This window comes from Ylistrum balloti, unplaced genomic scaffold (genome assembly GCF_031769215.1).
Source record: "Ylistrum balloti isolate Yb309-2 unplaced genomic scaffold, AGI_CSIRO_Ybal_v1 Utg369852, whole genome shotgun sequence".
In the NCBI taxonomy this organism is placed as follows: domain Eukaryota; kingdom Metazoa; phylum Mollusca; class Bivalvia; order Pectinida; family Pectinidae; genus Ylistrum; species Ylistrum balloti.
The window spans coordinates 811,519-830,270 of NW_026782004.1; the positions used below are offsets into that span (position 1 = coordinate 811,519).

General features: G+C 35.1%; 2 protein-coding genes across 2 annotated transcripts in view; both read right to left on the reverse strand.

Moving 5' to 3' along the window:
- The window catches only part of LOC132545702 (WD repeat-containing protein 90-like), a 31,404-nt gene extending 21,596 nt beyond the window's left edge, over positions 1–9,808 (reverse strand). The window contains exons 1-17 of the mRNA XM_060209392.1: positions 9,799–9,808; positions 8,958–9,049; positions 8,351–8,663; positions 6,989–7,159; positions 6,581–6,704; positions 6,046–6,116; positions 5,608–5,711; positions 5,192–5,341; positions 4,790–4,843; positions 4,258–4,326; positions 3,983–4,093; positions 3,348–3,493; positions 2,887–2,944; positions 2,395–2,513; positions 1,488–1,649; positions 635–759; positions 71–187 (exon numbers count right to left, since the gene is read on the reverse strand). Of these exons, the coding sequence (XP_060065375.1) occupies positions 71–187; positions 635–759; positions 1,488–1,649; positions 2,395–2,513; positions 2,887–2,944; positions 3,348–3,493; positions 3,983–4,093; positions 4,258–4,326; positions 4,790–4,843; positions 5,192–5,341; positions 5,608–5,711; positions 6,046–6,116; positions 6,581–6,704; positions 6,989–7,159; positions 8,351–8,663; positions 8,958–9,049; positions 9,799–9,808 (1,996 nt within the window). The remainder of the gene's footprint in view (positions 1–70; positions 188–634; positions 760–1,487; positions 1,650–2,394; positions 2,514–2,886; positions 2,945–3,347; positions 3,494–3,982; positions 4,094–4,257; positions 4,327–4,789; positions 4,844–5,191; positions 5,342–5,607; positions 5,712–6,045; positions 6,117–6,580; positions 6,705–6,988; positions 7,160–8,350; positions 8,664–8,957; positions 9,050–9,798) is intronic.
- Positions 9,809–14,576: 4,768 nt separating this feature from the next.
- Positions 14,577–18,145, reverse strand: LOC132545722 (basic salivary proline-rich protein 2-like). The gene is made up of 5 exons (XM_060209413.1): positions 17,808–18,145; positions 16,887–16,957; positions 16,528–16,585; positions 15,780–16,276; positions 14,577–14,686 (listed from the first exon to the last, which is right to left on the reverse strand). The coding sequence occupies exons 1-5, from the start codon at positions 18,141–18,143 to the stop codon at positions 14,605–14,607; spliced, it is 1,044 nt and encodes a 347-aa protein (XP_060065396.1). The 5' UTR covers positions 18,144–18,145; the 3' UTR covers positions 14,577–14,604.
- Positions 18,146–18,752: the final 607 nt, after the last annotated feature.

Consider the following 18,752-nt stretch of genomic DNA (forward strand, 5'->3'; position numbering starts at 1 on the left):
CAGATAAATTTAACATTACTTTTATGAAATGAAATGGTAAAATGAAGAATATAGAACAGATTGTTCTTACCAGCCTCAAGATAAACATGAGCAAAGTCCAGAGGCCATAGACGGAGGAAACCATCATCTGATCCCGTCACACAAAATGTTTCGTTCACCGTCATACAATTTATTCCAATTCCTGAACCTGACAATTAAAACAAAAAATTGTAATAATTCTGATAATAAATAGATACGTCCTCTATTTCCCGATGTTTCTTTATTTCTAACTAATTCTGTTATGGAGTTAATGAGATATCTTGTACTCAATGTTTTTATTCAAAAAGTGATCAAGGTTGAGGTTTGACTTTTATCTTGGCTGATGACCACCAAAATCTAATAAGGTCTAGAACTATGTGGTGTGATGGTTGAATATGTACATGAATTTCATCTGTCCAGGGTTTCATGAGATATCTAAGACATAGCTCTGCATGACTCCACAGGCACAGACAGACACACAAAGATAATCTACCCCTCTCCCCTATTTAAGGGAGTATGATTATCAAGATGACTTATAAACCAGCCATCACAATGTCTCTGAACTTAACACTTCCTTTTTTTTTGACTTTATCAGAATAGCATGTAAGAACCTTACTTGATCGGAAAGTTTGCTTCTCTTTGACTGGTTTGGTGTCTGTTGGCAGTAGTCGTCGCACGTTCTGAATTGATACCTTCTGAAGCTCTATTTCAAATATGTGACCAGATCTGCTGCAGGCATACCTGTACAGGTAGTATAAAAATAAACATGACAATGTCTGCTGCAGTCATACCTTTAACATATGTGAATTCATGTAACCTGACAGATATATGAACAGTGCTGACTCTTCCTGAATAATTTGTAAACAAGCAAACTGAGTAAACAAGTCCACTATTGGCCCCCACAAGCTTTAACACTTTATAAGCATGTGAAGTTTGATGAGAACCCCTCAAGGAATGAAGCTGTTAGAGCACTGACAATGATTTTCTGAAAATACTAAGTTACCTTGACCCAACAATCCTGTAACTTGAACTTGTCCAACAATGAAGCTATTAAACACCTGTGGATTTTCTACAAATAGTAAGAGTGACCTTGACCATGCTCCAGAAACACTGAACCTGTTCAAGATATTTTGGTGCTTTATTAGTGTGTGATGTTTGATGAAAATCAGACAAAGAACGAAGCTGTTAGAACACTGACAATTAATTTCTGAAAATATTAAGTGACCTTGACCAAACAGCCTTGAAATTTTAACTTGTACAAAATATCATGGCTGTCTGTAACTGTGTGAGGTTTGATGAAAATCCCATATGGAATGAATCTGCTACAGCACTGACAAACTTTGCCTTTCATCTCCCAATATATAGTCTGCATTGCACATGACCAGTTGAAACACTGGTAAACAGTATAAATTATGAGTTAACTGCTAACACACTGTTTGACAATTAAATTATGACAATTATCAGCTTACACCAGTCTGTCTGAAGGGTCTTTGTCAGCATGGTATCCAGCTTCGAAACACACATCTGTAAACTCCACGGTGTGATGTTCTCCCAGATTAACTGGGGCTGACCTCAGATGACCATCTCTCACCCGCCACAATCGAATATTATCACGTCCACAGGACACCATCCTTGGGAGTAGAACATCAGTTTTCAGCACAGAAACATAGTAACTTATACCTCTGTTATTTTTACTCCATCAAATATGAAAACGTACAGCACTACAATGATTTCATCATACATTTATTGATCAAATTTAAACTTAAAGCCCAAATATACGCAACTTTCACTTAAAAAGTAAATAGAAAATATAACCTATTTATATCAATATAGTAAAAATTTACTTATCTGAGAAATACCAAAGACGATATCATGCACTGTTATTTATATAAAAACATGCCTCCCTCTACGATCTTTGCAGGATGTGTGACATTGCACTTTACCAGTAAACGCACCTACTACATATGTACAGTTGAGTATGCAGATTGGTCATGTGGTTTATTTTGAGACAGCCTTCTTAACTTCATATAACATCTGTTTGCATTTTAAGAGGGGACCCACTTTCATTATTTTCATTTGTATTGATATCCACACAAAGTTTTTTTAACAGATACTACTCCACTTAAGTATGTTTTAATCCAAGTGGAAGTTTTCTTCAAAAATTTTCTGAATATCATAAATTTGCCAACTGATGCCTATATTGGGGTTTTAAGGAAAATAGCAGACTCTCCAACCAAAAATGTTTTACTTTTCCAAAAGAGTTCAGCTATGTTAATACTCAGTAGATCTATTTGTAACCACATCAAAAAATTGTAAATCAAATAAGTTTCTTTCCTTATAACAAACAAGTGCTAGTTTCTCTACACTGTAGATTACCTGGTATCATCAAAGGCCGCCACTTTCATGCGTACTATTTCCACATCAGTGTGTGCTTTCGCCATCACCGACACTTCTCGAGACTTGGTCACTTTGGATGTGTCCCAGATAACAACCATCTGAAACAGTAATTCTACAATTTGTTCTCTCGGCTGTGTAACTGTCACAACTTGTAAACTGATTTGTCACACAACAGTAACATCCCTATATCAACTTAAATAACAATAAAACTAAAAACTGTTTCTCAAACTACTAATATTGATACCACTGTTTCCTAAACTACTAACATTTTTACAGCTGTTTCCAAACTACTAACACTGATGCCACTGTTTCCCAAACTACTAACATTGATACCACTGTTTCCCAAACTACTAACATTTTTACAGCTGTTTCCAAACTACTAACATTGATACCACTGTTCCCAAACTACTAACATTTTTACAGCTGTTCCCAAACTACTTACATTTTTACAGCTGTTCCCAAACTACTTACATTTTTACCGTGACCATCTTTACCAACACCACACAACACATTTCCTTTGTGAGAGAAGCTGTAAAAAGGAATACTTTGTCATTAGTTTGGATTTGGATACAAAAACAAATTAAACATGACTTGTCATCAGTAAGTCGCATTCCTCACCCTACAATCTCATCCTCCATTCACAGTAAATGTACTACTACTTACATATACAACAGTATATTACCAGAACAGGTACCTCAATAAGAGTGTACAGGTCCCCAGATATTTTACAGGAATTCAGTGAATCTAAATATACTGCAAACTACATCACTTTTAAAATTTGGATATTAGTCAAAATCTTTGGTATGTCATTTATATTACTTAATTGTATATATATAATGACTAGAATTTGTCCATTAATAACTGGTAGACAAATATCACTCAATTTGTCCAATAATTGTCTGATGGTACAATGGAGATAGCTGCTGATTTACCTCAGGCAGTGAAGGGAATGAACATGTGTTTTACACATAGCAAGACATTCCCCTGTCTGAAACTTCCAGATACGGACAGCACTGAGAGAACCTGTCTGCCCAGAGGCCAGCAAGGAGGAGTTCCCTGTCAAGCTGATACAGGATACCTTTAAAACACACAACAAAAATTCTACATGTGTTAAACTGTGCCTATATATAGGAATCAAGATTTCACATGTGTCACAAAGTTTCTAGATACAAAGAAGTTAAGGTTTGACATGCTACTTAGGTACACAGAAGTAAAGATTTCATGTGTAAAAATTGTCTGGGTATCAAGGAGTAAAGATTCACACATATCACATGTGTCTTGGTATACAGAAGTTAAGATTTCAAATGTCTCACAGGTGTCTAGATAGACAGAAATAAAGATTCCACATGTCTATGTAGACAGAAATAAGATTTCACATGTCTAAGTTGACAGAAATAAGATTTCACATGTTTAGGTAGACAGAAGTAAAGGTTTCACATGTAACATAGCCTCATTGACATGAATTAAGGTTCTGAACATCATGTATAACATAAATCCAGACAATGCTTCTTTTACGGTTGGAATCACTAGATTTATGATAATTCTGTGGCGACAACACGATTCTCACCTTATCAGTGTGGCCAATAAAGAAACGCTGGTGACCATTACTAATCTTCATAGCAACTATCACTGCATGACAAGGGTAAACCACACACGCTGCATCAACTGACCACAGTGCCTGTAATACCAAAGTAGGGATTGTCCAATGTCAGATGAAAGTCTAGGTACTCCTTACTTATTCCTGGGTAGTTCTTAATGTCTTATTATGATAAAAGATATCAACAACATATTTCATTATCAAAATAAATGAAATGTATTCCAGTATTTAATGTTAAGACTCACATCTCTAAAAGAAGCTCCACCAAAACCTATAATCCTCTTCAGCTTCAGAATAGGATCTGGTTCCAGGCACTGAAAGAGAGGTCATGATAAGTTAATACTGTAAACATCTTGATGTCATTTTGTCAACAGGTCAATATCTCGATGTCATTTTGTCAACATGTCAATATTTCAATGTCATCTTGCCAACATGTCAATATCTCAATGTCAACATGCCAATATCTCGATGTCAACATGTCAATATTTCAATGTCAACATGACAATATCTCAATGTCAACATGTCAATATTTCAATGTCAACATGTCAATATCTCGATGTCAACATGTCAATATCTCGATGTCATCTTGTCAACATGTCAATATCTCAATGTCAACATGTCAATATATCAATGTCATCTTGTCAGCATGTCAATATCTCAATGTCATCTTGTCAACATGTCAATATCTCAATGTCATCAGTCAATATCTCAATGTTTTTTTGGGGTGAAATGGGTCAATCAATGCAGTAAACATCTATCAAACATTTACATACTTACCTTACTGGCTATTTTTCTTGGTCCAAGACTTGCTGGTGCAGAGAGTTTTGAAACCTAAATGGGGTGAATAAGACAAAATGTTGTGAAGAATTTCTTGTTGAATATATAAATTTATAATGGCAAGGACAAGGACATAACTGTTGTACTCCATGAATGATAGGAGTTGATATTCTCCTAACTGACCAATACTGGTAGTGAAGTGTACTCCATGACCTATTGGAGTAAAAATATCCCTAACTGACCAATACTGGTAGTGAAGTGTACTACACAAATTACTGAAGTATATATAATCTCCTAACTCACCAATACTGGTAGTGAAGTGTACTCAATGAACTATTGGAATATATATTCTCTTGGCTGACCAATACAGAAAGTGAAGTGTAAACTGATAATGAAACATACCTGTTCACTAGATTGACCCTCTTGATGAACAAGTATCTCATCTTCTGGGTGTGCAAACACATGTACCTCTCCCTGGGTGTCTGTAGCAACTGTCATGTCATCTAGTCCTACTGATGGTAGCTGTGAGGTGACCTGATGGCGTTTTACTTTCTGTATATCCCAAAGTAAGATGACTGATTGTAAAACTAGTTGTTTTTTTTAAGGTCATTAAATTACATAATACACATAGCTCTTTAGTGGTGAAAGTGCTCAGTAACTTTTTATTCTGACTAGTTTATGCAGAATTTATCAATGAAAATTTCCACACTAAAAATAAACAAAGGAATAGGAGATAAAACATTCCTTCTTGAAACAATCAGATAAACCTTACAACCTAGTGTGTGACTGTCTCACCTGTAGTCAATAAAAACTGTTACCTGTTTGGGTTCTGTGAGTTTGTGGATCATTGCGACTCTATCTGAGACACATTTACTAACATCAACTGATCGTGTGGAGACTCTTTTGGGGCTTACTGCCTTACCTACAACAGTGGTAATGAAAAGTGCAGTTCATAATGTGGTATGACAAAGGAGAATATCAGCATCTAGGATCTGGGAATAAAAAACCAGAAAATCTACAGCTCTTACAACCACACAACAACAAAATACTAGGCGTGGACAATATATTTCATGATGATAGCTGCAAATAGACCATCAATTTTTCACACTTTTTCTTTCCTTTTTTATTTTCAAAAGCTACAGAAAATTCACAGGATCCAGACATACTAGTGGAACTGTACATTGATAAAGGTACATAAAACATGTGTTTCCAAAAATAAATTGAAAGACAGAACAACAGGTAACAATTCTACTAACTTGTATTTTTACCAGTTGGGCTGCTGTACTGCATGGAGTCAAATGGCTTCTTACCGCCATCAGAGGGAAACCTGTAGAAAGATGAATACATGATTGATACAACACTGTTAGCTTGAATAAAATGAGAGACATCTACAAATTTCAATGGAAGAAATTTGTATACATTGTTATTCCAATGTATGCCAATTATTTGTTATGTTAATAAAATATTTCTTAAGGACAACCTTTGCCTAGACTGATGGTTACAACAACCATAATACAGTAAACTACATACTACATACCCTCTTTGAACATTTTGCTGTTATTTGGACTGTGACTTACAGGTCACAGTGACCTTCATATGATGCACTGCACTGGCAAATCCAGAGTGAGAGGAGAAATTTCCCAAGAAAAGAAAGCCTTGCATCCCATCAGGATATTCCTCCAGTAGAATAGGAATCCCAATATTACTACACATTTATGCAAAGATTACCTGCAATTATGGCAATCTCTCCTTATTAATATTTCAGATATTTCAATTGGTGTGCTAATCTACCTGATAAGATCATAGTGGTCATGCCAGTGGTCTCCCTTTAGGACAGGGAAGGCCATTTCTCTTGGCATCGGTGACACCCCTTGGTCCATTAGTCCTGCCTTCTTTGCTTGGTCAAGGGTTATACCTGTCAGATTTAGTCAATACAGTTACAATTAACATTTTTATCTTAATGTAATAGTTGATGAATCAGTCTGTTGATATAGAGAACTAATGCTTAGCCATTTACTGTAAAATCATTCATTTTCATGATGAATTTATTTTCATTGATTTCATGAGTACCTGGTATTCGTAACCCATGAAAGATTTCACTTTATATACAATTAGAACTCCACATTCCCAAACTCAATGAAGAAAATCCTATATCAAACACAAAGAGACATGGATCTCAGACTTAGGCGTATTACCTACCTGGATCATACAAAGTGTCACTTGTGAATATGTTCTTCACTACCATGTTGGCACATAGTCGTATAGTCTTCATGTAGGAAAATTTTCTGTTAAGGTACATAGACAGGATGTAGTTGAAGTCTAAACATAAGACTGTCCATCGTGTAGCGTGAGGTGCTGGACCACTATGATCTGAAAAGGAAATGACTGTATGTTAAAACCATTATCATACATTCAAATTATCAAGTCATATATGTACTTCTATAGGTACTGGAAACCTATCAATGTATATCCATTAAATATGTGACACTTATTACCTACAGCAGCAAGTTTTCATTGGTTTTTCCCATGTTTCAAGTAATAAAGCTTGAATGAGATTTTCAGCAAAAGCATGAGTAAAAATTACTATATTTCATCGTAATCCCTGATAGTGTGTTAAGATTTATTACTGTACTTAACCTACTAAAGACTTGTGATTCAGCAACCTGTGTTGATGTCTGGCATATTTACTCCCATAAAAGAGAATCATTGATCCACCTTGTCACATGTCTACAATTTAGACATGATTTTCACTCCAAATTGATTCAGGAAAGAAAATGGCAAGACTTGTGCTATATCAATTTTTGGAGGAATGCACCTCTGCTACATAAAATGTGCATTCTATGAAAAATTGTAATAAAGTAGGTCACTGAATCACACATTCAAGTATGCTGGTCAATATAATTCATATCATGTAAGCCAATTGGTGGGAGAGCAGTACAATTTCTGAACAACTTTTTCTTGGTAGTTCCATTAAACAGCAATATTATATATATGGTAGGACTAGTGCTACAAGACTTGGTAAATATCATAACGTAAAGGATTGGAATTTTTTGGTTGACTGTTCAGTTTACCAATGAATGGAACTACAGATAGTACCTTTCGCCTCATGGTGCTTTAAACCTTTTCAACACATTTGTTCCCCATCCAATTCAAAGTGGGTCAAGGTCATTTAATTGAACAAAATTGGTTTCAACATTCCAGTATGTCAAGCACTCAATATCGGTACAATACTACTTGGATACTGAGGAAAGATTCTGAATGAATTTAACAAATTTTATCCCTGTCACTTTGAAAGTGGATCAAGGTCATTCATTTGAATATTCTTGGTAGCTCTTCATTTCAGCATGCTAAAGACCCAATACCTGTTCTCTGGGCATCTTGGTTATTGAGAGGAAGTTGTTTAAAGGGAAAAGTTAAAGCCAGACAGGCTGTGCCTTGGCATTATACTGTACACTACACATTGATGATACATTTTTCTTTAGTTCAGGGGAATGTTTTTTGTTACACTTTCACTGATTATTTAAATTTTAGCCCTTTGCTTTACTTTCTCTTTAGTCTTACCTTTTCCACTCATAGCAGCAAATGCATGAACAGATCCTTTAGAAGCATTACAGAGAAATGGGAACTGCAGCCAAGTGGAAGTGGACTTAAACTCCTTAAACAGGTTAGAAAATGACACTCTCACAATCAGGTTATCCTGTGTGGCTAGGTCTATGTGGACAACGAAGTACTTGGTGGGAATTGGCTTGAACAGGAGGTACAGGTAGCGGCCAGTTAAACCTAGTGATTGGGTCTGGGCCTTTGGAAGCTGGATATAATTCCCTGCAGGGATTGAGCCTGTCACTTTGTACACAGTACATTTTAAAGATTTGTCCTGTTGAAGAAAAAAAATAATCTCATCAAAGGTCAAGAGAAAGAAAATATTAATCAAAATATGTCTTATTATGAACGTCATGGATGCGTTGAGAATGATTTACAGATCTGGTTGGCAATAATTTTCAAAAAAATGTCTAGTTACCTGACAATCTTATTTACCTGTTGTTCCAGTTATAAATTTACTGAGACATTGCACTGCCTCTCAAAGAAATACAAAAGACTATTTGGTTTTAATTTGATATACTTATGCATATATCTTTCTGTCAATGTGATAGCATTTACGTTATCATACCATTACTCCGGCTACTTCTCCTTCTTTTGTTGACTTCTTCCATGATGTAAGGTTGAAATGTTTAAAAACATTCACATACGGATGTTGCCACACTGTTTAATACAAAGAACATTCTATGGTTAAAATGAATTATTCAACTAGTACAGTACAGTCAATAGAACAAAATCACTGATACACTTGTAAGTCATGACACTACATATTTAAAATCACATCACAGCAATAATTCTGATTATAAACTAAAGCAAATGTTTGGTAGATCACTTTCTGTTTAAAACAAAATGAAAATGATTTGTATGGTGGCTATCAAAAGCGTTACTTTAATGTAAACTTTGCCCTAATTACACACTGATAGACAGTGATGTAAAGCATTGTAAAATACTGAAATGGTTAAGGAAGTTAAGGAAATAATACTTTATTCGGGAGGTATATATTAATCCTCTATGGGGATTTGACCTTGTGACTTATTTAAATCAGACGTTTAAAAATGTCCCTTGTCGCGAATAGGGATATTGTCAAACAAGCGATATAAATGAGTCCCAGGGAGGAATCCAAAAAGGAAATAAATGTATACTGAAAATATATTTCAAAAACTCGACTCTCGTCTGCGGCCAATTAGACTGTCTGCGCATAGTGTTAAACGAGTGATATACTCTGTTTATTCCAACATCTTTTATCAGACACAAATCATACTTATGTTGTATATTTCGCAAAAAAACACTCTTTATGCAAAGTTTCTTATTTCCTTAGCTGACGACCAACACGCGATTTGTGACAGAGCATGTTCCATCACGTCAATGATCCCGTTGAACACTTGTGCAAAATTCCATGAAAAGTAACTTACAGTGTGACATTTTGGATGATGGGAATGCTGAGTAAGATATTCCGATAAAGATAATGATATTTGACAAATCAGTATATGGTGCGTTCACTTAAACTTCACATGCTGCTTCGTCTTCCTCTGTCATTTTTTGGGTTTACCGCCATGTTTTGATTTGTATGCGCACTGTTTCTACGCATAAATACATCAACTTCCTGTTTTTTACGGGCGCATTCGATTACAGTAAAAACTACAAGACTAAGACGACGTATGAAAATACCAATTCATTTACTAAATTTTTGTCAAATTTTAATCTGAATCATGAAACACAAAATTTATGCATACATATAAAAGAATTCGCCACAATCATATACCAAAATGGTATCATGTCTGCAGATTTTTTTAAATAAACAGTGTGGATTGTGCTGGCTCATCCACCAATGGCTACATGTTCGAAAATACATAAATTTTGATCATTAGATGATCTTCAGTTGCAGCATTCTATGTAGCAGACTTCACTCTGTACAAATAAAATGTTCCATCCCACCACACCTGTAAAGCAAAATAAACCTATGGACATGTGAATTACTTTTTCTTTTAAAAGACTGCAAATCACACAATAGCCTTATCAAGACTAAAATTGGTTTTTATAAGGCTATTATGTGGTTTATTATTTCTAAGTACTATTGAAAATGAGTTCACAAGTACCTGTGTAAAAGACGAGTAAATGACCCTGACAAACATCTTGACTTTGGGCATTTAATTGATCCTTGACATTAGGTGATTTCAGATTATGTAGTCAAATCCCATATCAGAAGGGTCAAAACTTCTATGAAAAGACGTGTGTCAAAAATCATTGGGAGTGAAAAAATACTCTCTAGGGTCTACTGATGCAGTATTGTATCATATATCAAATACTGAGTTATCCTCTTATTATCAGATTTTCATCCGCATGGATGGAATCTAGTTGATTTAAGCAATTGGTGGCATAATGACAACATATTCATTATTAACCTAGGCAACAAGTTCAGTTTCAAAGTTGAAAATGTGCTCGACCACTTGGGTTTTATCCTGGGTACTTTGGTTTGTAAGTTGACAAATTTGTTTCACAATTGTATAAAAATAAGTTTGTAGATGTACTTAGAAACAATTAATTCACAAGATTTCAAGGGTTTGTAACCAACCGTCTTGCTTCACATCCAGCCTTTAAGAGTGTTGGAAAGGTGATCTACAAGAAAGCTAGGACAGAAATTTCAAACCTCCACCCTGGCATCCCATATTTTAAACCATAACACTAGGAGACATAAATCAATGTATATTTTCAGTTTTTATTTGCTGATATTTTTATACTTTACCTAAACCTTAAGAACAAGTGACTTCATCATAACGACATTGATATGTATTGAGATGTACCATATGGCCTCACATCCTGAGATAATGATATAGGTAGATTGTTGGTCTCTAAACAGTGATTAGTTTATCATATGTATCTTAAGGTCTCTGGGATTTTGAGGTTTATACCTATGTAAATTGTTTTGCTAAAAAATGTTTTGGTTTTGCTTTGTTTAGTTAAAAACAATTAGATACAAGAAAAAAAGAATGCCTGTTGTGTTTTCATATGTATTTAATTTTGCCTTATGAAAAAGTTAGCCCAGAAATTGCTACTGATTTTGTGGAAGGCATCTATATCAATAAATTCTACCATGACAGTCCAGATCTAGGGAGAGGCCTTGCTAAATGTGTTGGTCACAGAGGAATGATAGGGTTCAGAGAAATTGATCTTAACACGACACTGTCATAAATATCCCCCACTAAAGAGACAAATTTTCTGACACCACTTAATGCCATATTAATGATGAACCCAATTTCATAGGTCTAAAGTATCAGAAAAGTTGATCAAATTCAGTATACTGTAGAACAGCCCTAGTAAATAATTAATTATTACCTGTATATAATTAGTTTATCAGATACGGACGATACAATTCTTCTTAACCACATTTGAACTAAGTCTACAAATCATGAAATGTATGTCAAATTCAGTATTTGTAGTATATACTCTGTAGAACAATATTTGATGCATCATACATGATTTTATGGTTCATAGTGTTTGAGTTTCCCAGATGTGGAATGCACAATTCCTCTTAACCAAGGTTTTAACCTGAAGCATTACAGGTAGATCAAATTAAGCATTTACAAAATACACGTTGTCAAACAACCCTCCCTTTCTGCCATGTGACCTGACAAAGAGTTATATCCCTGTAAACATTTCAGGAAGTGATTGCATTTCACTATGGGACACCTCCAATGATATGTTAGCGTAGCAAGTTCAGTGGATGTAGGTGAAATACAAAGAAAGTTATGATGTGTACAATATAATCTTGATGCTGCACATTGACCATCCAGCTAATGTTGTCATGTCACGTCTTGTCTTACCTTTGACAAACATGTCAAAATCAGTCATCTGTTTCTATTTTTTCAATAATACCCTGAACTTATTTGTGAAAGGGGATAAAGATTCTTGGAGCATATTTTTGAGTTTTTCTCTTTTTTTTTTTTTTTTTTTTGAAAACTTAACAAAATCCAAGACAGTCACCTGTTGGCCATTTTGGTTCCCAATCTGTTTCAAAATGTAATGTGCACAACTAAAGACCATGGGAAACCCTCAGAGTTCTCTGAGAAAAAGTGCAGACAAGAAAATTTGTTAAACGCAAGGCAAGGTAAATTTACTCAACTAATGATAGTTGGCCAAAAATATTGAAGAAACAAAGTATACCAATTAGTATAAAAATTTATTCAAATGATCGTTGATTATACATAAAGAATGGTTATTACTACAATGTTGATCTAGATTTACAATGGCACTGAATGTAAGGTGATAATATGATCAGGAATTCCTAATATTTACAAATATGTACAAATATAGTACAAAAATATAGAATACAGTACCATTATATTAAAACTAGGTTAAGTTGAATCAAATATGAATTGCTAGTGTTCACCTTTAAACAACAGGATAGTATGGCAATGTATCCTTAACATTACCTACCAGGTATTTTACAACCTGGCATGGAGGTCATGTGATGACCTCTTCTCTGCACTTACATATGTAGTACTTTATAAAGGTCATGATCTCATGATTCATACTAATCTTAAAACAGGTATAAAGGTCATGATATAATGACCTCAAAGGTTATGATCTGTTGACCTCTCTCTTAATATTACTAGCCAGTTGTACTTGCCTGTCAACCATGGAGCTCTTTTTGTACAGAGGCGGATACACAGTGATGTAGCCATTTTATTACGTATCCTGATTAGATTAAATTTCATTAAAACATTTAATGTTTATGTCTTTCATTTTAACATTACTTTCATCAGTTTATTTGTAAGAAAGTCAGAAAATTTGGTCTATAAATAAAGTGGCAAAAATTGTGAACACCTGACAAAGCAAACCATTATGTTGCACTAATTCAGAAAATATGATAGATTGGTAAAGTACTCTTTTTTTGCTGATACAATGATTTACATCAAAAATATATTTATGTTCATAATGATTGAAAAATGTGAAAAAAAATCTTAGGATCAAACCTCTTTTGAATAAATACCACTAGGTAGCAACATCTTTGTTTGGAATAGGTGGTTCAGATATTGTTCTAATACTCTGCAATAATCCTGGTAACCATGGTAACAACAAATCCAAGTAACTATATTCCCGTTCTTGATTGACATAGATAAAAAAAAGGGGAATGTATACTTTATAATTTGCGTATGTAAAATATCCTCCTTTGATAAGAGATTCATTCTTACATCCTTCAAACAGTTTAAAATATGGAATGATAACATGCATGGTCAGCCATTCACTGAGACTGGCTCACAATCATTCTGGGTGACTGCTGACGTTTGGCTAGAATCAATATATTGAATTAAAATGGCCAGTTAAATCTTCAAGTCATACCATACACACATCATACACTCAATCTAATAACATAATATTACTAAAATATATCCTTACAATTTCAAATAAAACTTTAAAAAAAAATTCAGATATTTAACCACAAAAAGTTCACCTGATAAAACAAACTATTGCAGTTTTAGGTAAAATCTTGTACAACTTGATTTTTACTAATATAGTATTTGTGTCCATCAGGAGCTAACCAAAACACCTGTATCATAAACCTGTTAAAATGTTTTGTTTCTGATTGCATAGGTAAATTCAAACTTCAAGCTCACTTGGTCAGAAAATACAGAATGTGAAAAAAATTAAGTGACAATAGCCACAGAAATTATAACTTATGCTACAAAGTCTTGTTTACATAAACTCTACAAAAAGACATGTGACACCTACTTGCTGCCATTCCCCTACCGAGGTAACAGTGGTCAACACAGGGTATATGTTACCCTACAGGGTTATATGTTAACCCACAGAGTATAGAAATCACTCTATGTAGTGGTTATTCTAAAGCTTTCTGTCTAAACACATCATAAAGCTGGTGTCTTCTCCAAAATCCAGTTCATATTACTTAATATCTAGAAGAACATGTCCTGTTATGATTAGGTACCAATCACTATTTCAACAGTCAAAATGTCCAGAAATTGTATGTTAGAGTTGATGATATACTAGGCATCAAAACCTGTAGCCAATTGTCTATCAAACAAAACTATTCTGCGTCATTCTTCATGCTGTGTTTTTTTTTCTATCAGAATCTATCTGCATAAAAGTAACCAGCATGTTGAATATGATGATAGACTAGACTTAAATCATTCAGGTAGCTTTCTATCAAATCTTTCTCTTTGCTCTATTTGTATGTAATTTTCGTCCTTGACCACTGGGTTTTAAAACTCTGACTCTGTTGTGTGTGGACCATCATCTCTGTTGAGCAAAACACGGGTAGTGTCATCCCCACCTGGTGGTTGTCTGAAATCCCAAAGAAGAAAAAAAATCATCAGTATTAACAACAAGCTTTCAGATTTTAAACAAATTTAAAGGAATTATCGCAAAAATCAAATAGAATTAATTCAAAATGTTTGAAGTAAGTGAAGTTATAAAATACAGTCAAACTTTGATGTTTTGAAGTTCAAGGGACTACCAAAAAAGCTTGGGATACATCGAGACTTTGACATCTTTTTCCATATTAATTACAAGAGTGTTTGACGATGTTCTGACGACAGTTTGCCTGAATCTATTGGAGAATGCATATTTGACAAATAAAGTTTCTTTTGTTTTTATGCTTAAAACTAAAAAGTGGCACTTTGGGAATGAGTGAAGTCATCATACAAGTGATAAGATTACCTCTGCTCATTTTCAAATTCCATAAATTAGACCGAACTAAATGCCACCACCACTATGGTGGCGATGAACATCACATGACGTCCCATTAACTTCAATTAAAGATCATGGCTTGTAAGTAAACAATTAAATTTTAATCTGTGTCCAGTCATTAATTAACCCTGTAACACAGAGCTAATGATAGCAGGCTATCACAATCCCATTGTCAGGTAGCACTCTTTGTGGAAGTGTGAAATTTTGCAGTGGGATGAAAAAAACCTGTACAGTACAGGTAAATATTTTTTTTCAAATCATGAGGTATTAACGACTATGTTACCATAGCTTTCGGTCCGTGAAAAAGTTTTGATACATCAAAATTTTTTATTTTATAACACTTTGATTCATAAGGGGTTAAGTAAGTAGTAATATATAGGAATAAAATTTGGGATTGGACAAAACTTTGATACATTGAGAAATTTGAATCATTGAAGTTCAATTCATAGAAGTTTGACAAAAGATCAATTTTCATTATCAACAGCTAAGTTAGTCTTACACTGTTAAGAAGAGTGTTTTTTAATTTCAAAACATCACAAACTTTATCAATGAAAATAAAATGAAAAGGAAAGGGGTAGTTTCAAATATGTTCCATAAAATAGCTCCCATTTCTGCCAGGATGGTTCTCCATCATTTCAGTGTAAAAATGCTCAGGAGTTGTTCCCCTTCCATAATACTCTTTACTTACACTTCTCTACGTGGTTCACCCTCAGCCTCCCTTCTCTTCTCCTCCCTTCTTCTATCATCCTCCATTCGCCTTCTGTCATCCCGATATCTATCCCCTGGGGGTCCTGGTGGGCGCCGCCTATCATCTGGCCCTGGAGGTCCTCTCCTTCTATCTCCTGGTGGTCCTCTTCGTCGATCATCAGGTCCACCAGGAGGTCTCCTTGGGCGATCATCTGGTCCACCAGGGGGACGACGATTAGGGTGGGGCATGCGAGGACGATCAGGTCTAGTCCTGTCATCCGGTGGTCCCCTTGGTCGATCACCAGGAGGTCTGCGCCTGTCATCTGGACCTCGTCTGTCATCTGGACCTCGCCTGTCAGGGCCTCTTGGTCTTCGATCATCAGGATGTCGACCTCTCTCTTCATACCGAGGAGGTGGTCCCCTAGGATCAGCATCTCCATATGCCCGATTCTCATAGCCAGCTTTTTTGGGACGACCCTCATGATCATACGTAATTGGCTGTAAATGAAACGTTAAAAATAGTCAAACGTGTCTGATGTTGATCAAGTGATTACCTCCCTTACACCATCATAACCATACAGAGCAGGACTCTGTAGTTATATTAAAGATTAGCAAGTAAGTATGGTGCTAATTTTTATTAAAGCAAGTCCATCTCGAACATGCTTCACACCAACAGAATTTACAATAGAACATCTTCTGTATTTAAAAGACTTCAAAATTTATATAATAATATTATAAGTCTTACTCACCTGATAGGGTTTGGGTTGAACAGGTTGATGAGGTGTTGTTCCTGATTTCAGGTTGTCTCTGTAAATATTGAAACACATCAGTAAAGAATAAAACCCAGCAACATTTATCAGTAAATAACATCTGATAAGGTCAGATACAGTTAATTTGGGTCAATACATCACAAACCAATTGAGAAAGTTAAAATAAAACATGACACAAAATTGTTAATTTCGTTTGACCAAATGACTAAATCACCTGTTGTCAGTTGGTCCATCTCATTACAGGTTTGATGATTTAGTTGGAGTGGATGTCATCACACTACATGATAACAATACATATGATTAAATCTGCTTTAGTGACAATATATTACAGTCTTTACCTTGTTTTCTCTTCATAATTCAGTCTACTTTTGTGGACAACGGCTACACCATAGTCACCAATTGGTCGAAACTAGAGCAAGAAAGAACACAACAAATTACAAAAACCAACAAGAAAATATTAACATGTCGACATAATCAAAACTCAAATACGATAAAACTTAGCATATCACACAAAGAAATAGAATATTTCTAAATGAGGTCATTATGAAGACTACAAAATTTCCGCAATTTTCATCTTTTGAAGCCTGTGTTTCAAGCTTGTCCGTATTTGATGACTTCTTGCACCAATATTGTGATAATGGGGACTGGCCCTTGAATACTAAATCAACTGCGACATGAACACTGACTTTAAAGTTTCTAAATTACAAATTTCAAGTAAGTGGCTTTTCAGGAGAACTATTTAATATGCAATTATCAAGTAATACTGCTTATGTATATTGGCCTATAATCACGAGCACGACTTCCACTTGTCTTAACTAGAGTGCCAGGCCGAGTCCCAGTAGAGATATTAAGTTAGAGATATCGTTACTTCTACAATGTACCTTCAATTTTTTTTACATTTGCACCCATTTCTGTTGAGCAAGGTTTTTTTCTTCTTCAAAAAATTGCAATTTTTATGTGCCTTTCAGATTTGTCAAGATTTCCTTGACTTTCCACTAGAGCTCCCAACCCAAACAAGAGAGATCATCCGGTCTGACTGTTTGGAAGGAGGGATCATCTCTGGTAGTAGATGAGAATCTGTCTATTTTAAACATATATTGTATATAGTACTTTGTGATATATACCTATGAATTATATAATTAAACGTGACCATTACCTGTGAAACGTTGAAGATAACTCTTACTCCATTGTATGAGAGTTTAATTTTGACATGCAGTAAGAGATCATTCTAACCCCACATTAAACTCAAATATATTTACCACTAAATCCCTCCTGTAGGCGTTGGCCCTTCGTTTGCCTTCCACTACCAGAAACACCGCCAGTCCAACACACAGCAACATAATGACGATGAAGGCGGGTCCTAAAAATTGATCGTTCCAGTCCCACAGGTAGACGTGCCGCGTCCTCAGAGTCACCACCAGAATACCAACGATGCCCATTGCCAGCCCGACTACAAACAGTACCCCCGCCATCAGGCAGCAGGGCCGTCCGGGGCCCAGATTCACGCCATTCAGCTCACCTTTAATCTGTCCTTGAATGAAGTCGTGATAGGCCACAACCGTGTCCTTATCGATGTCATGACGACTTTTAGACATCGTAATAAGTCTAAACTCTTACGAAAAACAAACTGTATTCCTCATCAGGAACTGTATTTTTGTAACAGTTGTTTCACTTCCGTTAATTACTATCCCACAATTCACCTGTATTTACCTGACTCACCTGTGACATGCGCAGTGGTCGCATACCTAGAACACCATAAATGATCTACTTCAAATATAGATTTGAAAATTATTTACGATGTAAACAATAAAAGGGTTTCATATCGAAATGAAACAACGACGATTATGATATCCACACATATGTATATTTATTGACTGACAATTTACGAAATACAGGTAGAAAAGGTAATATTGTTCAGGGCAAATAAGAAAGTCGTCATGTGCCTGCTATTTCATGAAATTGATATAGTCACAAATTTTCTTTCGCTAAATATGAGTTTGTAATTTTGTTCTTGGTGACAGTTCGGTTATGTCAATGCTGATTTATTGGAAACGAACAATTACAAGCTAAAACTACAGTATTTTTATTTATGAATTATAGCTATGTTCACTATAAAAGGTTTTATCGCATAGAATAATAGAAAGTGGATTTGGTAATGGTAGGAAGAGTAGAGAAAAGAAGAAGACGCTATATTAGTAGGATGT